Raw genomic sequence first — 23447 nt, forward strand, 5'->3', positions numbered from 1 at the left:
AGAGATGTTGCTGATACTTCCAGGAACCCCGCAGCGTCAGGCGGAGAGGTAATACTAAACACACACATCCCTGGCTGGCTGATGAAAGCATAGCGCTCGCTGATGTCCTCAGAAGTGCCGCTTATGTGCTCATTAAAGCCACATCTCCTAATAAATGGCTTCTTATCCACACGGCGTAGCAGGAGTCTGACTCAATGATCCCAGAATTATTTACAGTAGAACTTCTCATGAAATCATAATTAGAGCGGTGGGCTTACATTGTCCTATTCCTACTATCCGTATCGAGAGCTCATCTAGTTCGGAGGAATCTGGCTCTAAACTCCATAGAAAATGTCATTACCGGCCATTCTTGAAAACACCATGTGTTTCATGAAAGAAGCGGACTTACCATGACGATCACTTTTAATAATGACCGGATGATTCTTTGGTCCGCCAACCATCTGCATTCTGGTAGAGTTGGGGCAACTACATTTCATTACATAGTGTCCGGATCCACAAGAACTGGAACTGTCGATACTTATTCTCTCACCGATCTGGCTCTTAAAGGGGCTTCCCAAATAAGGGACCCTCTTTAATATCTATACACATTCTGTATGGCTGAATTACATCAATAAAGAACAAAACCAGCACATCCAAGCTAGTGTGAACAGGCGCCAACCAAAAAAACATATATTTTGAAAAACGATTAAGGTTGCACCATTATCTACTAAGAATGATTACTCTAGAACACTGAAAATGCACTACCGCCATAAAAAATAGGAAAAAAGTGCTATATAAGTACACCCATCTGCAAAAATTGCTATGAAAAAAGGAAGGTACCCCTCTCATAAACTGGCCAATATATGTGAGCCCAACTTCCATGCCAAGGCGCCCCTCATAACTGGGTCCCTGTCCTGTTTTGTCACCTCTCCTGGGCAAAAAAGCCCACAATCCACGGGTCAGTGCCAATAAGACTTTCCAAGTCATCCTGTCTTACCAGGAACTTCCCAGATGTTTTCGAAAGAAATCCACAGTGATAAATCATACACCTACAATACATGCATGATTGTAACAAGATTACATTTACTGTATTGACGCAGAACATTTCTGTAGAAAATTATATGGAATTTCCTCTGTTCCCATATTCCCTCATCTTGAGAACTCTTGTTTGCCGTTTATCAGTATGTATAATGTTTTGTCTATAGAAACGATATCACAGCATGGGGTGATGGGTTATGTGACAGGGCAAACAGCAAATAATGGGAACCTGCAAGCAGAGGCGCTGCACAAACAGAGAATGTTGCAAAACTATTTACTTATTTACAGTTTTATATATTGCTACTTGTTTATTTCTGAAAAATCTGTACAAAGGGGCACTCTAACAGAATGCATTACGTAAATATGTTTTACTAATAGAAAATACATTTTTGGTTTCTATTATTGTTTTGATCTAATTTTTTTTCTCCATTTTGTGCACATGATTATGGGGCGACCATGCTGCTAGAGTCCGAGATCTGTGTTACAGGAGACAAACAATAGACAGGAGATACATTTTTGACTAATTTGGGAAAGTGTTGTGGAGATGCTATGCAACCTATAGAGGAGTCAAATGCGCTGGGAGGAGAAGAAAGTGAGCTGTGACATCATAGTGGATCCTGCGTTATCTACTGTGTTATCAGTCATTGTACGGGAGGGGGAGGTGAGCTGTGACATCAACTATTGTGAATGGTGGATCCTGTGTTAACTACTGTATATAGAGGTGTTATCAGTCATTGTACAGAAGGAGGTGAGCTGTGACATCACCTATTGTGAATGGTGGATCCTGTGTTATCTACTCTGTATATAGAGGTGTTATCAGTCATTGTACAGGAGGAGGAGGTGAGCTGCGACATCACCTCTTGTGAATGGTGGATCCTGTGTTATCTACTGTATATAGAGGTGTTATCAGTCATTGTACAGGAGGAGGAGGTGAGCTGTGACATCGCCTATTGTGAATGGTGGATTGTTGTGAACTATACTTTTTGGCTCCCTCTTGTGGTCACTAGTGATTTGGCACTCGGATTGTCTTTTACCAGGTTGGTGCTCACCTGCTTCGTTAGGCCTGGGGTGTTGCTATTTAAACTTCCTGGATTCTCAGTCCAGTGCCTGGCATCGTTGTAATCAGTTCACTTCTGTTTGCTCCTGTCTTCAGGTCCTGGTTCTTTGCAAGATAAGCTAAGTCCTGCTTTCGTACTCTTGATCATTTGCATTGTTCATATTTTTTGTCCAGCTTGTACAAAATGTGATTCCTGTTATCGCTGGAAGCTCTAGGGGGGCTGATATTCTCCCCCCACACCGTCAGTCGGTTTGGGGGTTCTTGGATATTCAGCGTGGATATTTTGCAGGGTTTTTTTGCTGACCATATAAGTCTTCTTACTATATTCTGCTATTAGTCAGTGGGCCTCTCTTTGCTAAATCTAGTTCATTCTTACGTTTGTCTTTTCTTCTTACCTCACCGTTATTATTTGTTGGGGGCTTGTATTACTTTGGGGTCTTTTCTCTGGAGGCAAGAGAGGTCTTATTTTCCCTGATAGGGGTAGTTAGTTCTCCGGCTGGCGCGAGACGTCTAGAATCAACATAGGCACGTTCCCCGGCTGCTGTTAGTGTTTGCGCTAGGATCAGGTATATGGTCAGCCTAGTTACCACTTCCCTATGAGCTGGTATTTATGTTTTGCAGACTTTGCTGTAATCTTTGAGGTCCCCTGCCATTGGGATCATAACAGTATGCCAGGCCAATAAATAGTTAATGCATTGCTGAAGTGGGATTAAAAGAAAAGAAGTTCTGAGATTTTTTTTTTTGTTTTTTTTCTTCCTCCCCTTTATCTCTGAGTGGCTTGAAGCTTTGCTGCAGACATGAATGTTCAGACCTTGATTACTAGTGTGGATCAGCTTGCTGCACGTGTGCAGGGCATTCAGGATTTTGTTGTTAGCAGTCCTATGTCAGAGCCTAAGATACCTATTCCTGAGCTGTTCTCTGGAGATCGATTTAAATTTAGGAATTTTAGGAATAATTGTAAATTGTTTCTATCTTTGAAACCTCGTTCGTCTGGAGATTCAGCTCAGCAAGTTAAAATTATTATCTCCTTCTTGCGTGGCGACCCTCAGGATTGGGCTTTCTCGTTAGCGCCAGGAGATCCTGCATTGGCGGATGTTGATGCGTTTTTTCTGGCGCTCGGATTGCTTTATGAGGAGCCTAATCTTGAAATTCAGGCAGAAAAAGCTCTACTGGCTATCTCTCAGGGCCAGGATGAAGCTGAGGTGTACTGCCAAAAATTTAGGAAATGGTCCGTGCTTACTCGATGGAATGAATGTGCTCTGGCCGCAAATTTCAGAAATGGCCTTTCTGAAGCCATTAAGAATGTGATGGTGGGTTTTACAATTCCTACAAGTCTGAATGATTCTATGGCGCTGGCTATTCAGATTGATCGGCGTTTGCGGGAGCGCAAATCCGCTAAACCTCTGGCGGTGTTGTCTGAACAGACACCTGTCTCAATGCAATGCGATAGAATCCTGACTAGAACCGAACGACAAAATCATAGACGTCAGAATGGGCTGTGTTTTTACTGTGGTGATTCTACACATGTTATATCAGCATGCTCTAAACGCCTAACCAAGGTTGTCAGTCCTGTCACCATTGGTAATTTGCAGCCTAAATTTATTTTGTCTGTGACTTTAATTTGTTCATTGTCTTCCTACCCTGTTATGGCATTTGTGGATTCAGGTGCTGCCCTGAGTCTTATGGACTTGTCGTTTGCCAAGCGCTGCGGTTTTGTCCTGGAGCCTTTAAAGGTTCCGATTCCTCTCAGAGGAATTGATGCTACACCACTGGCGGAAAATAAACCGCAGTATTGGACACAAGTGACCATGTGCATGACTCCTGAACATCGGGAGGTGATTCGTTTTCTTGTTCTGCATAAAATGAATGATTTGGTCGTTTTAGGTCTGCCATGGTTACAGACCCATAATCCTGTTTTGGATTGGAAGGCTATGTCTGTCTCAAGTTGGGGTTGTCAGGGAATTCATTGCGATTCTCCGCCGGTGTCTATTGCTACTTCTACTCCTTCAGAAGTTCCTGAGTATTTGTGTGACTATCAGGATGTATTCAGTGAGTCCAGGTCCAGTGCTCTTCCTCCTCATAGGGACTGTGACTGCGCTATAGATTTGATTCCTGGCAGTAAATTTCCTAAGGGACGATTATTTAATTTGTCTGTACCCGAGCATGCCGCGATGCGTTCTTATGTCAAGGAGTCTTTGGAGAAGGGGCATATTCGTCCATCCTCTTCCCCTCTCGGTGCGGGATTCTTTTTTGTGGCCAAGAAAGACGGGTCTTTGAGACCTTGTATAGACTATCGGCTTCTGAATAAAATCACTGTTAAGTTTCAGTATCCGTTGCCGCTATTGTCAGACTTGTTTGCTCGGATTAAGGGCGCCAAGTGGTTCACCAAGATAGATCTTCGTGGTGCGTACAACCTTGTGCGCATTAGGCAGGGAGATGAATGGAAAACTGCATTCAATACGCCCGAAGGTCATTTTGAATACTTGGTGATGCCCTTTGGGCTCTCTAATGCTCCTTCAGTGTTTCAGTCCTTTATGCATGATATCTTCCGGAAGTATCTGGATAAATTTTTGATTGTGTATCTTGATGATATTCTAGTTTTCTCGGATGATTGGGATTCTCATGTAAAGCAGGTCAGGATGGTGTTTCAGGTTTTGCGTGATAACGCTTTGTTTGTGAAGGGCTCAAAGTGTCTCTTTGGAGTGCAGAAGGTTTCCTTTTTGGGTTTTATTTTCTCCCCTTCTGCTGTGGAGATGGACCCAGTCAAGGTCCGAGCTATTCATGATTGGACTCAGCCCACGTCTGTTAAGAGTCTTCAGAAGTTCGCTAATTTCTACCGTCGCTTTATCGCTAATTTTTCTAGCGTTGTTAAACCTTTGACGGATATAACCAAGAAAGGTTCTGATGTGGCTAATTGGGCTCCTGCAGCCGTGGAGGCCTTCCAGGAGCTGAAGCGCCGGTTTACTTCGGCGCCTGTTTTGTGCCAGCCTGATGTCTCACTTCCCTTTTAGGTTGAAGTGGATGCTTCTGAGATCGGTGCTGGGGCTGTTTTGTCGCAGAGAGGCTCTGGTTGTTCTGTGATGAGACCATGTGCCTTTTTCTCTAGGAAGTTTTCGCCTGCTGAGCGGAACTATGATGTTGGTAATCGGGAGTTGTTGGCCATGAAGTGGGCATTTGAGGAGTGGCGTCATTGGCTTGAGGGTGCTAAGCATCGTGTGGTGGTCTTGACTGATCACAAAAATCTGATGTATCTCGAGTCTGCTAAGCGCCTGAATCCTAGACAGGCTCGTTGGTCATTGTTTTTCTCTCGTTTTGACTTTGTGGTCTCACACCTGCCTGGTTCGAAGAATGTTAAGGCTGATGCTCTCTCTAGGAGCTTTGTGCCTGACTCTCCTGGAGTCTCGGAGCCAGCTGGTATTCTTAAAGAGGGAGTGATCGTGTCGGCCATATCTCCGGATTTGCGACGTGTGTTGCAGAGATTTCAGGCTGGTAGACCTGACTCGTGTCCACCCGACAGACTATTTGTTCCTGATAAATGGACCAGCAGAGTCATTTCCGAGGTTCATTCCTCGGTGTTGGCAGGGCATCCGGGAATTTTTGGTACCCGAGATTTGGTGGCTAGGTCCTTTTGGTGGCCTTCCTTGTCACGGGATGTGCGGTCATTTGTGCAGTCCTGTGGGACTTGTGCTCGGGCTAAGCCTTGTTGTTCTTGTGCTAGCGGGTTGCTTTTGCCCTTGCCCGTCCCGAAGAGGCCTTGGACGCACATTTCCATGGATTTCATTTCTGATCTTCCGGTGTCTCGGGGAATGTCTGTCATCTGGGTGGTGTGTGATCGTTTTTCCAAGATGGTCCATTTGGTACCCTTGCCTAAGTTGCCTTCCTCTTCCGATCTGGTTCCTTTGTTTTTTCAGAATGTGGTTCGTTTACACGGCATTCCGGAGAATATCGTGTCCGACAGAGGATCCCAGTTTGTGTCCAGATTCTGGCGATCTTTTTGTGCTAAGATGGGCATTGATTTGTCGTTTTCATCTGCCTTCCATCCTCAGACTAATGGTCAAACGGAGCGAACTAATCAGACACTGGAGGCTTATTTGAGATGTTTTGTTTCTGCGGACCAGGATGATTGGGTGACCTTCTTGCCATTGGCGGAGTTTGCTCTTAATAATCGGGCTAGTTCCGCTACTTTGGTTTCGCCATTCTTCTGCAACTCTGGTTTTCATCCTCGTTTCTCCTCGGGTCATGTTGAGTTTTCTGACTGTCCTGGGGTGGATTCCGTGGTGGATAGGTTGCAGCGGATTTGGAATCATGTGGTGGACAACTTGAAGTTGTCACAGGAGAAGGCTCAGCGTTTTGCCAACCGCCGCCGCGGTATGGGCCCCCGACTTCGTGTTGGGGATTTGGTTTGGTTGTCTTCTCGGTATGTCCCTCTGAAGGTTTCCTCTCCTAAGTTTAAGCCTCGCTTTATTGGTCCTTATAAAATTTTGGAAGTTCTTAACCCGGTTTCTTTTCGTTTGGATCTTCCGGTGTCGTTTGCCATTCACAACGTGTTCCATAGGTCTTTGTTACGGCGGTACGTTGTGCCTGTGGTTCCTGCTGTTGAGCCTCCTGCTCCGGTGTTGGGTGAGGGCGAGTTGGAGTACGTGGTGGAGAAGATCTTGGATTCTCGTCTCTCTAGACGGAGGCTCCAGTATTTGGTCAAATGGAAGGGCTATGGTCAGGAGGATAATTCCTGGGTGGCCGCCTCTGATGTTCATGCGGCCGATTTGGTTCGTGCCTTCCACGCTGCTCATCCTGGTCGCCCTGGTGGTCTTGGTGAGGGTTCGGTGACCCCTCCTTAAAGGGGGGGTACTGTTGTGAACTATACTTTTTGGCTCCCTCTTGTGGTCACTAGTGATTTGGCACTTGGATTGTCTTTTACCAGGTTGGTGCTCACCTGCTTCGTTAGGCCTGGGGTGTTGCTATTTAAACTTCCTGGATTCTCAGTCCAGTGCCTGGCATCGTTGTAATCAGTTCACTTCTGTTTGCTCCTGTCTTCAGGTCCTGGTTCTTTGCAAGATAAGCTAAGTCCTGCTTTCGTACTCTTGATTATTTACATTGTTCATATTTTTTGTCCAGCTTGTACAAAATGTGATTCCTGTTATCGCTGGAAGCTCTAGGGGGGCTGATATTCTCCCCCCACACCGTCAGTCGGTTTGGGGGTTCTTGGATATTCAGCGTGGATATTTTGCAGGGTTTTTTGCTGACCATATAAGTCTTCTTACTATATTCTGCTATTAGTCAGTGGGCCTCTCTTTGCTAAATCTAGTTCATTCTTATGTTTGTCTTTTCTTCTTACCTCACCGTTATTATTTGTTGGGGGCTTGTATTACTTTGGGGTCTTTTCTCTGGAGGCAAGAGAGGTCTTATTTTCCCTGATAGGGGTAGTTAGTTCTCCGGCTGGCGCGAGACGTCTAGAATCAACGTAGGCACGTTCCCCGGCTGCTGTTAGTGTTTGCTCTAGGATCAGGTATATGGTCAGCCTAGTTACCACTTCCCTATGAGCTGGTATTTATGTTTTGCAGACTTTGCTGTAATCTTTGAGGTCCCCTGCCATTAGGATCATAACAGTGGATCCTGTGTTATCTACTGTATATAGAGGTATTATCAGTCACTGTACAGGAGGAGGAGGTGAGCTGTGACATCACCTATTGTGAATGGTGGATCCTGTGTTATATACTGTATATAGAGGTGTTATCAGTCATTGTACAGGAGGAGGAGGTGAGCTGTGACATCACCTATTGTGAATGGTGGATCCTGTGTTATTGTAATAATTATAGGGGACAACTCAGGAGACTCTTTGCGTGGAACAAGACAACTACAGGACACAGTTTTATAAGTGGTAAAGTCTATATTATCACACGGTGATTCAAACAGGTGCAGAGAGAAACTCAAGTCCACAACACTTGGTGTAAATATTAAACGCAGCTTAGCAGTCTATAGGAAACTTCAGAGGAAAATGCAATCAAGCAGAAAGTCTATGAAGCACAGTTATTCTTGAGGATACTTGACACGAATAAATCCTTGTCTTAGTACAAACACAGATAGATGAGCTTATAAGGCAGTTCAAATCATATCTTAGCTCAACCAGGGAGACCTGGTTAATAGTCTCAGGTTTTTGCAGAGCAGAAACAGCTTACATGTCCAGCAAATGAGATGGAAGTAAACATGAGCAGCAGATGAAGGAGGATTACTGGAAACTGGTGTATGCAGCAGGAACTCAGAGCAGAGTAGCAGGATTACCACACAGGTTCACAGGAGCAGGTATATAGCTAGGGAGTAATCAGAGGTCAGGAGCAGGATGCAAGGCAGAATACTCTAGCACAGACTGAAGGCTGGGTGGAGTTTTATAGCAGGAAGACACAGTGCACATGAGACCAAAGATGCCATCTTGGAAAGGGCAGTAATGCACAAAAGGTAAAAAAATGTTCAGAGTCCTGACATTACTCCCTCCTTAGAAGTGGCCTCAGGACGATCCTGGACCTGGTTTCTCAGGGAATCTCTGATGAAAACGAGAAATCTTCTGTTGGGCATTGATGTTTTCCACAGGTTCCCAAGAGTCTTCCTCAGGGGGATATCCCTGCCATCTTATCAGATATTGGAGCCGATTCCTGTGAATCCTGGAATCAATAATTTCCTCGACCACAAATTGTTCTTGCCCATCAATCACCACAGGCTGCGGAGGTGGTACAACACGTCCCTGGAAGGTATTAGGAGATACAGGCTTTAGTAAAGATACATGAAAAACTGGGTGTACCTTCATAGTCCTAGGCAGCTTCAGCCGGCAGGCCACAGAGCTCACAATAACGTTGATCTTGAAAGGGCCAATGAATTTCTGTCCAAGTTTTTGGGAAGGAACGTTTAACTTCAGATTCTTAGTTGCTAACCACACGGAATCTCCTACCTTGAACATGGGTGCAGGTTTATGGAATCTATCAGCCGATCTCTTATAACGTTCTTGAGCTGTGGTCAGGGATTCCTTCAGAACCTCCAGATTTTGTCTCATCACAGTCAGCCTTTCCTCCACTGCCGGAACTGGAGAATTAATTGGAGACCTAGGTAAAATACACGGATGATAACCCAGATTGGCAAAGAAAGGTGTAAATTTAGTGGAGGCGCTCTGAGAATTATTATATGAAAATTCGGCTAATGGCAGCAACTCCAACCAATCATCCTGGAGATGGCTGACATAGCATCTTAGATATTGTTCCAGCGTCTGGTTGGTACGCTCAGTCTGACCATTTGTCTGGGGATGGTAAGCGGAAGAGAGACAGACATTAATATTGAGTGCAGAGCAAAACCCCTTCCAGAATCTTGAAGTGAACTGTACTCCACAGTCAGAGATGATCTCATCCGGAACCCCATGCAACCGAAAGACATTCTGTATAACCAAGTTCACTGTATCTTTAGCTGAGGGGAGGCCGGTGCATGGAACAAAATGAGCAGCTTTAGTCAGGCGATCAACTACCACCATGATTGTATTCATGCCCCCCGATGTAGGCAGCTCCACAATAAAGTCCATTGATATAGACCCCCAAGGGCGGGACGGAACAGGTAATGGTTGTAGAAGACCCGTAGGTGCCACATGAGGAGTCTTGTAACGAGCACATACCTCGCAAGAGAGAACATAGTCCTTGGTATCCTTCAGGCAAGTTGGCTACCAGAAGAATCGGCTCAGGAACTCTTGTGTCTTCTGTACCCCCCTGTGACCAGCCAACTTGGAGTCATGTACCAACTTGAGGATCTGCAGATGGACAACCTCAGGGACGTAGATATGTCGATCTCTGAACCACATGCCACCCTTAAAGACAAGATTAATATCCACAGGTGGGTTGGCCAGAAATCACCGTCATAGGCCTCCCTGCACTCCTTCCACAAGTCCTGATCGTGGATAACTCCGATGAAATTGGCATCAGATAGAATGGTCCTGGACAGGGCTCCAGGTACGGAATCCGCAGCATGGATTCGGGATAAAGCATCAGCCTTCCCATTACGAGAACCTGGACGGTACGAGATAACAAAGTTAAATTGATTTAAAAATAAGTTCCAACGAGCCTGACGAGGAGAAAGACATCTAGCGGATCTAAGGAACTCTAAATTGCGATGGTCAGTTAGCACTATGATCTGTTGTGCAGCTCCTTGCAGATGATGCCTCCATTCTTTGAAAGCCGCAATAATAGCCAGCAATTCCTTGTCTCCCACGTCGTAATTCTTCTCTGCTGAGGTTAGTCTACGGGAAAAGAAAGCACAAGGATATAGCAGACCCTTCTCTCCAGTTCTTTGGGAGAGAATAGCCCCCAAAGCATTATCAGAAGCGTCCACCTCCACAATGAAAGAAAGTGTTGGATCTGGGTGTATGAACAGCGGTGCTGATGTGAAACACATCTTAAGCCGATCAAAAGCTTCTTGAGCCTGTGATGACCACTTAAAGGGCTTTTCCTTCTTTGTCAAGGAAGTAATGGGATGGACAATATCAGAAAAATTTCGAATGAAGCGTCTGTAGAAATTTGCAAAACCAATAAAACGTTGGACCTCCTTAACGTTCTTGGGTACCAGCCAGTCAAGGATAGCCTGAATCTTACCAGATTCCATGTTCAGCCCCTGGGGAGAGATGATATAACCTAAGAACTGTATCTCAGAACGATGGAACTCGCATTTCTCCGGCTTGATATACAGATGGTTCTCTTTCAGACATCTTAAAACAGCTTTGACATGTTCTTCATGTTCCTGTAGAGAGTCAGAAAAGATTAGTATATCGTCCAAATAGATCACCACAAACTGGTCAAACAAATCTCTGAAAATGTCATTAGCAAGGTGTTGAAATGTTGAAGGGGCATTACAAAGCCCGAAGGGCATCACGAGATATTCAAAGTGTCCATACCGGCATCGGAATGCTGTCTTCCACTCATCCCCTGGACGAAAATGCACCAAATTATAAGCCCCACGAAGATCCAATTTAGAGAACACCTTAGCATGGCGGACTCTTTCCAGTAATTCGGGAATCAGAGGCAAAGGGTAACGGTTTTGTACGGTTAACTTATTGAGTTCCGGATAGTCAACACAGGGTCTCAGGGTCCCATCCTTCTTTTTTACAAAAAATATAGGTGCCCCTGCTGGTGAGGAAGAAGGACGTATGAAGCCTTTGGCCAGATTTTCATCAATATACTCTTTTAAGGCTTGAAGCTCAGGTGCCGCCAAAGGGTATACGTTACCAAAAGGAATAGCTGCCCCAGGAAGCAGCTCAATGGGACAGTCATAATGCCTGTGTGGAGGAAGCTGATCTGCATTCTTCTTGTCACAGATGTCAGAGAACTCTTTATATGCTGGAGGTAAAGAAAATACCTGTACATGTGGTTCCGTAGCCGTGGACTCAGGGACAGCTTCTGTTAACGCTGAGTTGCTCCTTGTTGGAAAGATAATCTCCTTGGTCTCCCAGTTGATAATTGGGTTCTGAGAATGCAACCAAGGAATGCCTAAAATCACAGGAAAATGAGGAGAAGAAATTAGCAAGAAAGAAAGTTGCTCCTGATGATTAGGCTCCAACAAAATTTCAAGGGGTACGGTCTCCTGATCCACAGGCCCAGAGATTAAAGGTGACCCATCCACTGTTTCCATGGTAATTGGAGAGGCTCTTTGCTGAATTTCAATACCATGTTCCTTGGCAAATGTGATATCCATGAAATTGCCACCTGCACCAGAGTCAATCATAGCTGCACTGGAAATCCACTGTCCTGAACACAGGATCTTAATAGGGAGAGAACAGTGAGAGTTCTTCTCTTTCACCTCCTTGGGGGGTGAAGTCATAGAAAGTGAATGGAATACAGCGTTTAAAGGCAGGCTACATTCAGAGATGTCAGATTCATCATCACAGTTGTCATACTCCCCTACTGCTGCTAGCACCTTGTTAGGCCGTCTAGGACACTTAGGACAATTGATCAAGAAGTGGTCAGACTGGCCGCAGTAGAAACATAGACTTTCACGAAGACGATGCTCCCGGCGTTCATTGATCTCGCGCCTCTGAATGGAATCAACTTGCATGGGCACCTCCTCCACCTCCCGAGAGGTTTTACCTGCAGGCTCTTTGGAAGAAAGGGAAAAGTTAGAAATACGGTTATATGCAGCAAATTTCTCCTGCCTACGCTCAGCAAGGCGAATGTCTATGAGCACACAATGCTGTATAAATGTCTCTAGCTCTTGTGGTGGCTCAGAGCGAGCTAGTTCATCTTTTATAATACTAGACAGACCCCTTTTAAAAATAGGCAATTGCGCATAACTGTCCCAATTGGTGTCTACCGCTAATCTCCTGAATTCAGTAACACACTCAATAACAGAACGTTTTGTCTGGCGTAAAGACAATAAAGCAGATTCAGCGGTTGCACAGTGATTAGGATCATCAAACATTAATGCCATAGCGGCCAAGAAATCATCCAAGTTATTTAACCGTGGGTCACGAGACTCAATTATCGGATTCGCCCAGGCGAGAGCTCGTGAGGTCAGTAGCATTATTACACACAAAAGTTTGGATCTATCAGTAGGAAAACGGCCAGCATGCACATCAAAATATAGCATACATTGATTCACAAAGCCACGAAATTTGTCGCGATCACCATTAAATCTGAATGGGGCAACTTAGGTGGGCTAGCTGGTGGCGGTTGCCCAGAGGGTAAAGTCACTTGTGCAGCTATTTGCGTGCTTATGTCCTGAAAAGCCCATCCATACTGGGACTCTATGCCAGCAAGTTTGTTTTCCTGGGCTGCCATGCAGTTGCTTATGTCCTGCAAAGTCTGTCCAAACACTTTTTGATTGTGTTCAAAGCTTCCAAACTTCTTTTGCAGACCTTCCACATCTTTCTGCAGTGATCTAATTATGGAAAACACCTGCTCTAATCTGCTCTCTGCAGTCAGTGTTCCAGCAGTCTCCTTTTTTTATGGCTAGAGTATCCTGTAATAATTATAGGGGATAACTCAGGAGACTCTTTGCGTGGAACAAGACAACTACAGGACAGTTTTATAAGTGGTAAAGTCTATATTATCACACGTTGATTCAAACAGGTGCAGAGAGAAACTCAAGTCCACAACACTTGGTGTAAATATTAAACTCAGCTTAGCAGTCTATAGGAAACTTCAGAGGAAAATGCAATCACGCAGAAAGTCTATGAAGCACAGTTATTCTTGAGGATACTTGACACGAATAAATCCTTGTCTTAGTCCAAACACAGATAGATAAGCTTATAAGGCAGTTCAAATCATATCTTAGCTCAACCAGGGTGGCCTGGTTAATAGTCTCAGGTTTTTGCAGAGCAGAAACAGCTTACATGTCCAGCAAATGAGATGGAAGTAAACACGAGCAGCAGATGAAGGAGGATTACTGGAAACTGGTGTATGCAGCAGGAACTCAGAGCAGAGTAGCAGGATCACCACACAGGTTCACAGGAGCAGGTATATAGCCAGGGAGTAATCAGAGGTCAGGAGCTGGATGCAAGGCAGAATACTCTAGCACAGACTGAAGGCTGGGGTGGAGTTTTATAGCAGGAAGACACAGTGCACATGAGACCAAAGACGCCATCTTGGAAAAGGGCAGTAATGCACAAAAGGTAAAAAAATGTTCAGAGTCCTGACAGTTATCTACTGTATATAGAGGTGTTATTAGTCATTGGGAACGGTGTTACCTGTCATATTTTAAGGTTTGGTGCCCAGAGTGAAAAGTGCTAGATTTCAAGGTTTTATTTAATGTAGACAGTGACTAATGGAACATTTAAAAAAATCACTATAAATTCTTTAAAATTTTTTAATATAAACCTGATTTATAAAAAGGCTGTTTTCTAAGGCTACTTTCACATTAGCGTTTGAATCTGCAGCGTTTAATCCGCAAATGCAAGGACACGAAAAACGCATGAAAACGCGTGTAAACGCAGCGTTTTTAAAACGCTTACGGTTACCGCATGCGTAATTACAACGCTGCGTTTACATGCTTTTGCTTGCGTTTTCCATGCGTTTGCGTTTTTTGTGCACATGTCGCAAAAAATTACCAGAGAAAAAATCTAGATGCAAGAACCAGCCAATGGGACTACAGAGGGCGTGTATTATGTGAAATCTATATATAGACCCTAGGACAGCTGAAATCTTCAGATTTTGCTCCTGTGTCCTGTGACAAGATGGATCTTCACATGGATAGCTATTACTTCAAACTGGATCTGAGCATCAAGATTTTTCTGGCATGTGCGTTTGCTTGGGAGCAACACCGAAACCGGGAAAGACAGAGAAGGACACGGCGTAGGCGGTTTTGGCAACACCCCATTGTAGAACTGCGTGAGAGCCGTGGTGCATATCACACCCTGTATGGTGAGCTCAATGAGAACCCAGAAAAATTCCCGGAATATACCAGGATGTCACAAGACTCTTTCCGGGATTTGCTTGAACGTGTCCAAGGAGCCATCCGGAGACAGGACACACAGCTCCGTAGAGCTATTCCACCAGAGGAACGTCTCCTGGTTACCTTAAGGTACGTAATAATCCTAAACAAAAGCTACCCAAAATTTTTTGCAGGTCTGATGTTTTTTTGCCTATTTTGTAAATTATTTATTCTTACTACAGATTTCTTGCAACTGGAGAGAGCTTGTCATCCCTTCATTTCCAGTACCGCCTTGAGATTTCCACGCTGTCCGGAATTGTTTTTGAAACCTGCCGGGCTTTATGGACCATTCTCCGTGAGGAATTTATACCCATACCCACGGAGGACATGTGGAAAGAAATTGCTGACAAATTTTGGACTGTTTGTGATTTTCCCAACTGTTTGGGTGCGGTGGATGGGAAGCACATCCGGATTACCAAACCAGCCAGAACGGGATCACAGTTCTTCAACTACAAAAAATATTTTTCAGTAGTTCTTATGGCAATAGCCGATGCGGACTGTCGCTTCATTGCTGTGGACATTGGTGCTTTTGGCCGTGGCAACGATTCACAGACTTTTAAAACCTCTGATATGGGCCGACGTGTTTATGGCAAAAATTTTAATTTCCCACAGCCACGACCACTCCCCTACACTCAAGGCCCACCGCTGCCATTTGTAATGGTTGGGGATGAGGCCTTTCAGATGAGTGAAAATCTCCTGAAGCCCTATTCAAGTCGGGACTTGAACCGCACAAAACGGATCTATAACTACAGACTAACCACGGCACGCAGAACAGTAGAGTGTGCCTTTGGGATTATGGTGTCCAAATGGCGCATTCTAGCAACTGCAATAAATCTAAAAATGGAGACAGTGGATGAGGTGGTTAAAGCCTGTGTGGTTCTCCACAATTTCATTCTGGCTAAGGAGCGACCCACCATAGAACTTGATGAACCTGTTGCAAACCCTTTGCCTGATTACCGTCATCACCCGCTGCGGTCAACAGTTGAAGTAGGCCACATGCGGGACCAATTTGCAGCGTTTTTTGATTCTGACATTGGACGTGTGCCATGGCAGGACAATATGGTGTAAAATGTACTGCTGGTTTCGGGTCTGCAAATTTATGTTTGGAATGTTAATGTTTTTTCTAATAAAATAATTGTGATTTACTTTCTTCACCATGTCTCCTATCTATTTCCTTAACAAACCACTTTGGGTTTTTGGGCTTAGGTTCTTGACGTCATTGAGTGCTGTCTTGTTTCACCATTAGCTATTTGCCGCAGACTGTATAGACGATGTCTGTTATTGTCGCAGTAGTTGTCCAGTACTTAACAGCATTATTTGTAAGCCAAAAACAGGAGTGGTAGTTAAATGCTTTTAGTGGTGCATATGTGTTTATTGAACTTTTCCTCACATAGCTCCACTCCAGGTTTAGGCTTACAAATAGTGCTGTAAAATACAGAGCAAATACTGAGAGTGTGACGGCAGCCTGTACCACAAATCTATAGTAATCAAGTCAGGTGTCTGAAATAATGAATTTATTATGCTAATTGCTCTTGAATTCATTTTTCATGACACTTGTCCGGGTGAGTATAGATATGTCATGTATGACGTACATTGACCCTTCACTTTGTGTGAAATATATGTATATGTACCCATAAGATAAAATGGAGGTAATATAATGCATTTCTAAAATCAGCAGGTCAGGGGTCATAAATATTGTTTCTGATAAGACACGACCTGTTGAGTACACTTGTGCTGTGTATTACCACCATTTTGTCTTCTGTGTGCTACCAAAACTCACGGAGTAAACAGAAAGAACTGTTTTTGGAGAAAATACAAGTGTTTTTTGGGGGGGCAACCTCATATCTCTTAAGCACACACCAAGCTTCAGTGTTCTGTTAATTAAGTACTGTAGGTTGGAGGTGGCCCCCCAAAAAGTGTTTGACGCATTATTTGTTATTGGCGCACGGTGTGTGGTGACGGCGGCGAAATACACAATTAACCAAACCTCATTGGGGCAAAACACAGGTTTATTATACACAAAAACAAAAAAATTAACTGCGCCTGCTTGGGGTTGAGTGCCGATATTGTGGGGTGTTGAGTTGTGAGGTCTGGCTTACTGTAGCCGACATAGGGGTGGCAGGAGAAGGCGCAATGAAACTGCTGGGGTCAGGATATTCAGGGATAGGGCTAGACACATGAGAGGGCTGAGACACACTGGAAGGGTGAGACAAACCAGACATTACAGACACATTGGGAGGTGAGGGGGGAGGGATAGCTATGGTTTTTTGTTTTTTTTTTTGCCTTTCCCCTTCCTTGTTTTGCGCGGGCTCGTTGTCGTGGTGGCAGGGAACGCCAGGGCAGGGTCCGGCAATGGCAGTCTGGTGGCGGTGCCAGGAAACGCCAGGGCAGGATCCGGCAACGGCAGTCTTGTAGTGGTGGCGGGGAACGCCAGGGCAGGGTCCGGCAACGGCAGTCTGGTGGTGGTGCCAGGAAACGCCAGGGCAGGGTCCGGCAACGGCAGTCTGGTGGTGGTGCCAGGAAACGCCAGGGCAGGGTCCGGCAATGGCAGTCTGGTGGCGGTGCCAGGAAACGCCAGGGCAGGGTCCGGCAACGGCAGTCTTGTAGTGGTGGCGGGGAACGCCAGGCCAGGGTCCTGCGGCGGCAGCATGCTGGTGGCAGTGGAGGAGGCCCAAGCAGGAGCAGCAGTTGTCATGGTGGTGGCGGTGGGCTGACCCACTGCACTGGGCATGGTGGTGGTGCTATAATACGGTCCGGCAGTGTTTGGAATGGAGGTGGCCGTGCAGTGGTATGCAGCAGATGTCGGCATTGATGTAAAGCGTGACAGTGTGGGCACTGTTGGAAATGCCCCCACTGTCTGCTGAAAATACCGACTCTGCTGCATAGCCTGCACGTAAGCAGCATTGCAGGCCTGCATAACAGTAATCTGGAGCTCAGGACTAAGGTGTTCCGACATGCCCTGTTCTATCTGATTAAAAAAATGATGTGCTGGCCTCTGGAGGTCGGCTTTCACTTGGGCAAGGGCTGTGGTTACCTCCTGGATACGTGTGCTCATATGACTAATGGCAGTATCCAGTCGGTCACCCATCGCCTTGAGTCCCTCATGGAAGACCGAGCTCAAGTGCAAAAACTCGGGCATGAGTGACCTGTCCGCGGCCCTCTGCCGCTGCCGGGAGGAGCCCATAAAAAATTGGCTAGAGGCAGAGGACTGGGGAAGGGGAACACCTGATGGACCAGCTTCCTGGTCTCCAGGTTGTGTGGCAGGCCCACTTGCTGCAGCGCTGGAGGATGGCTGGGACGGGTCCGTGGCTGACTGATGAAGGACCGCTCCAGAACCTGGGCCAACAGTGGAGCTCCAAGTGCTGCGGAAAAAAAAAAAAATATTACAAAACATTTACAAAAAGATAACTCAACAGTTAGATAAACATTCAGATAGGGAAAGGTCACACTAACACTATTTGTAGTGAATTTTACATCAGAATTTGCAAGCCAGGAGTTCAACAGTAGGAATAAAAGTTTCATAAAACAACATGCTATACTTCTGCATGCATCGACCACTCCTTGGGGATTAAAAAAACTGATGTAAACTATGAAGAGACGATGGAGGCAATACAAGCCATATCTCTATACAAGGTATTGGTAAGCCAAAACCTGGAGAGGAACTATGTGAGGGAAAGTATTCAAAGAACACGTACCCCACTTCTGCATCTATCAACCACTCATGGTTTTGGATTACAAATACTGATGGGAAATACGAATTGACGACAGAGGACATACAAGCCACCTGTATACTCACCAGGACAAGTGTCAGGAAAAATGAATTGAGGAGCCATTGGCATCCTGAATTCATTATTTCTGACACCTAACTTGCTGAGTATAGATCTGTTGTGCAGGCTGCCGTCACACTCTCAGTATTTGCTCAGTATTTCAAATCAGTATTGGTAAGCCAAAACCTGGAGAGGAACTATGTGAGGGAAAGTATTCAAAGAACACGTACCCCACTTCTGCATCTATCAATCACTCAAGGTTTTGGATTAAAAATACTGATTTGAAATAATGACCCCCAAAAAATTGCATTATACACCACTTTTTTTTTTCTTTTTTAACCAATATACTTACGTTCTTCGTGCAAGGACCGGTCTCAAAAACGCAAGGATGCGGTGGTACTTGTATTTGCGTATCCTTGCTGCAGAACCACTTGGAAGCTGGCTCTCTTGGCGCAGGTCCTTGTTGAAGCGGTCCTTCATCGATCTCCAACGTGTTTTCACTTTTGACACTGTTGGCAAAACAAAACATAATAGTTAGGACAATGGTCTTTTGACCATGGTCACACAACTGTATGTGCTGTGAAAAAGTAATGACTTTCTCACATCATACACAGTTGTGTGAGCATGGCCAAGGTATTGACTACATCACACTGCATTGCGATACTTACCAAATGCAGAACGGACCCGAGCCGGGGCATTGGCCCAGCCATCCCACAACGCTGCGGCCACCTCATTCCAAAGCCTCCGGATCGTCACATTGTTGGCGTGCAGTGGATCCCGGGTGTCCCACAATGCGACTCGCTCGTGAACCAGGGAGATGAGGTGTTCATTCTCAATTAGGTCCTCATCCTCCTCTGGAACCTAACAACAAAAAGTACATTAATATAGGAGGCGTTCACATACGGAAGACAGAAAACAGAATCAGAGGAATGGCATGAATATTGAAGTAAAAAAAAACACTGGTGCTGAAGCAAAAGGGAAAGAAAGAGAGAAGTAGAAAGAAATGAAGATTCAAGAATTATAAAGTGAGGATACAATACACATTCAGCCAGCTATACTTACACGATGCCGCCGTGTTTCCCGGCCGTGACTACGCTGCTCCTGCCCAGTCTCCTGCCCAGTCTCTTCCGCTGTAGAAGAAGTGGTCTGAAAAAGGGAAAATATACATTGTCATATGTGTAGATGTGACAGTGAATACAATCTGAGGAGGTGAATACTCACTTCGCTGACATGTTCCCCTTGTGCAGGCCCAGGCGTTTCCTCATCAGAAGAAGAAGACATTCTGATGTGTGCAGAAAGAAAGGAATGACAGAAATTAGGGCATATAGACACAGATTATAGAAAAGAAATGCATTGGATAGGATATACTCACATAGTTCTGAGGCTAGTTTGCTGCTCCAAGGGGCTGTGGGGCGTCTCGTCTGCAAGGCAGTCTGATGAGTAGTGACCTGCAACTGTCCACACCCTCCCTTTATCACCTTGTATGTGGGGGGTGGCTTATCAGTGTCTAGACATGTTTTTCTCAATTGAGACGCATGCGTCGGCAAACGCAAGCAAACGCATGTACTGAAAAACGCATGCGTTTACATAGACTACAATGCGTTTTTTTGGCGCAAACCTTGCGCAATCAGCCGCATACGTTTCCAGGCGGCAAAATGACGCCTCTAAAAATTACTACATGTTGCATTTCTGCGCCAAGATGCAGACGGCTAGACGACGCATGCGTCGTCAAACGCGGCAAAACGCGAACATAGAAAAACGCATGCGTCGATAATGTTAAAGATAGGAATACACAACGCATGCAGATATTTGCGGAAGAAACGCTGCGGACACAACCGCAAATGTGAAAGCGGCCTAATAGCACATTCACTTAAATGTAAAGTAAGGTCAAATTGTTAAAGTCTTTAGACTGTTACGCTCTTCCGTTATTGTAGCGATTGAAGGAATCAGTAAATTGGACAATGTTCACAGCGCAGAACTGCAAGGAAATTTTTTTTAAATAGGCAATTAATGATAAATTGCTTTATCTCAGTGTAAATTGTACAGAAACTCCATTCTGATCTCCTCTAAACAGGGCCCGGAGACGGAGCGCAGATGACATATCAATGGCGCTTACATTACTCAGGAGCCGGAATTAATTAAGAACTAACCGTGATGGATGATGAAATAGTCACGCAATTAAATACAAATCTGAAATTTCAATTCTCTTTATCGGATTAGACATTTGGCATAAATCTTTCAATTAGAGTTCTCTTTCATTATCAATGATTCGCCTTGTTACAGCTGACTGAATGGTTTCATATGGCTGACTCTAGGAAAAGTTTCAGCTTCATTTCCATTACTGAGAATACATTACAAAGCGCAGTATTGATTAACTATCAACCCCCTTTGAAAACAAGTCATAGAAATGCGGCGTGTTGTTTCAGCCGGCATGTAATACAAAGATCGTTGTGTTCATCAAATGGTTTCGGCTTGTAAACCGAGATAGAGGAACCATGGCCAAAAATATTGTAAAGAGAAAAAACCTCCTGTAAATGTATGCAAAGTTATAAATCAAAGACATATTCTTAGAATTAAAAGTGTACGATCGCCCGACTGCCGCTCCCTTCATTGACTATGGCACTGCCGGGGATAGGTGAGTACAGTGATTGGCTTTTTTCAGTATTCGACAGAGAATCGAACCGTTGTTGAGCATGTGCACCTTCGCTGCATCCATGATAGGGTTCGCGGTCAGACCTTCAGCAATCAGTAAGTCCATTATGGAAATTTTGATTCTGGGAAAAACACCTGTAAATAAATAATCGGAATTCCACCTTACAGGCATGAGGGTAAGTGTGTCTGCACATACAAGCTGTTGATTGCATCCTATGTCCATTGCGTGGAGTCACTGTTGCTTATCCAAGGCATTACATTCTCAAACAGTAGAGTTGCTTTGGCAGCTGAAACATGGGGCTGGGCGTAAGCTCTCAAATTATTCAGTGTCCCAAATTCCTGCTGGTTCTCGCCTCCTGCGCAGAACGGGAACCTCCCATTCCTTCTAAGAGAGTAGGTGCTATGATATCTACCATACACAGCGCATACAGAAATGGGGAATTCCTGCTCCCCTGTCACTATGAAGCAGCACCATGGAGGACATTATACAGAAGTAATGAGCAGTGTGGCTGCGAATCAAGTTAGGGGATCAAATGCAAACTAGAAAATGTTGCTGTCATTGGGATCTAGTTGCTCCTCCTAATTATTCTACCTACTATGCTGCCTCTTTAAAGGTTCACTATCAAATACCAGCGCTTTGTAATGGTTTTGTTAGACAAAAACTTGGCACTCAATAGTTCATAAAGTGAAAATTTGTTGATTTTATTGCACGTCCAGAGACAGAACCAATAGTTGTTCCAATATATGTTAAACGTTTTTGGTCCCGAATGGACCTTCCTCAGAACAGTTATAATTTATCTAATACAGAGATGTCAAAAATAAAAGAAAATGACATAAAGAAAGTATTAGTCTCTGCCTGGTGTAACAATCTAATAAACATATATAGACTTTTTGAATTCTGGATATGTCAAAAGAACATAGTGATACAATATAGACAGTCTTCAATATATTAAAGGTACAAATGCTATTTTCTGGGTTATAACTGTGTGACGTTGCTGTAATATTTAGAATTGCGGATGATCAACAAGAGTAATGTACAACTTAAAATGTCCATATAAACTGTCAGACGCTTACCAATGTGTGAGTATTAGGGCTCTTGGCGTGCTATGTCGCTAGGGAGTTCCGTGGCCCATGCTCTGAATGGTAAGAAAGGACGGACAGCACATAAGAAACTGGACAAAGTGTGAAAAATGATCCCATATTGGCAGGGCAGCTGTATATATAATGGAGAGGGTTGTAAGGGGATTGCGTGCTATTGAAACAGCACAATGTGGGACATCAGTAGTCCCGGCTGCCTGCCTTGTGTATCAGTTTGTAGAAAGGGGGAGTACCTATCTCTAAATGGTAGTAAGAACTGGTTCCTGGTGTATGCGATATATAAGGATGAATGGATGCAACGTGTTTGTGATTTGTATCCTAGGGATATATGGGATCCCATGCACAAAATAGGAGTGTCGGCTAATGAAAAACAAAGAGCCTGTTGTGAGTGAAATACTCTAAGTACTATACAGTGGATAGCACATATATGTATACTATACCGTGGATAGCACGGGGTGCCCAGTGAAAGACAAAGAAGAGGATTAGCGATTCTATGGGAAAACAAAGAAAATACAGGTTAATAAAAGTCCAACATATACAACTCCAACATATAAATGTCCATATGTAAATTAAGAGATGGTGTTAAAGAAAACTCGCCGTATCGTAATCCCTATTGAGTCCCTTTGGCTCAAGAGTCTGTAGGGTGAAGATCCAGAATGCTTCACGTCTCTTTAACAACTTTATCCTATTTTGTCCCCTTCTTCCTTGATCAATATGCTCCAAAATCTGGAATCTTAACTGGGCAATACTATGTCCCATGTTCCGAAAATGATGTGGGAGGGGGAGATGATCCTTGTTGCATCGTATATTGGACTTATGTTGTGATATCCGATCGCGTATTGCCTGGGTTGTCTCCTGACCTGTTCATATTTTTTCTTCCATACCATCACTGCAGGATACAGCACTGCCACTAAGTACTGTACCTTTACTTTTTATTTCCAATTATAGGGACCTATTTTGGCACATTTTAACACCCTAATTGTGTTTATCTTCCTAGGCAAGTTGCACTGTACATTATTATGTAATGAGGAGGAACTCGACCACGATTCCGAATCTTATCCACATGGAAGCCTCATCTCTTTTTCTATGGAGCACTTATATCCTTTTCCTAGTTAAGTTTTTTTCCATACCGTGTGTAACTCATAGTGTTTTCTAAATACTCTGTTTACACAATGTTGAAAATAGCATTTGTACCTTTGATATATTGAAGGCTGTCTATATTGTATCACTATGTTCTTTTGACATATCCAGAATTCAAAAAGTCTATATATGTTTATTAGATTGTTACACCAGGCAGAGACTAATACTTTCTTTGTGTCATTTTCTTTTATTTTTGACATCTCTGTATTAGATAAATTATAACTGTTCTGAGGAAGGTCCATTCGGGACAAAAAACGTTTAACCTATAT

At 44.3% G+C, this 23447-nt stretch overlaps 1 protein-coding gene across 1 annotated transcript; it reads right to left on the reverse strand.

Annotated features, from left to right (window-relative positions):
• Positions 1-901: 901 nt before the first annotated feature.
• LOC143808966 (uncharacterized) lies at positions 902-22797 on the reverse strand. Its single transcript, XM_077292144.1, has 5 exons — positions 22636-22797; positions 18957-19149; positions 18641-18797; positions 17095-17883; positions 902-1028 (listed from the first exon to the last, which is right to left on the reverse strand). The coding sequence occupies exons 1-5, from the start codon at positions 22795-22797 to the stop codon at positions 902-904; spliced, it is 1428 nt and encodes a 475-aa protein (XP_077148259.1).
• Between the last annotated feature and the right edge of the window lie 650 nt (positions 22798-23447).

This window comes from Ranitomeya variabilis, chromosome 2, assembly GCF_051348905.1.
Source record: "Ranitomeya variabilis isolate aRanVar5 chromosome 2, aRanVar5.hap1, whole genome shotgun sequence".
NCBI classification, from domain to species: Eukaryota; Metazoa; Chordata; class Amphibia; order Anura; family Dendrobatidae; genus Ranitomeya; species Ranitomeya variabilis.

Bases quoted from the DNA above. Each gene is read 5' to 3' on its own strand.
- LOC143808966 (XM_077292144.1), bottom strand. From the start codon at position 22,797: ATGGGACATAGTATTGCCCAGTTAAGATTCCAGATTTTGGAGCATATT. The intron at 19,150-22,635 runs GCGAGTTTTCTT...TTTTGTTGTTAG, and splicing joins TCAATAGGGATTACGATACG to GTTCCAGAGGAGGATGAGGA. The intron at 1,029-17,094 runs GTTTCCTGGCAC...CATGTATTGTAG, and splicing joins TTGCCGGACCCTGCCCTGGC to GTGTATGATTTATCACTGTG.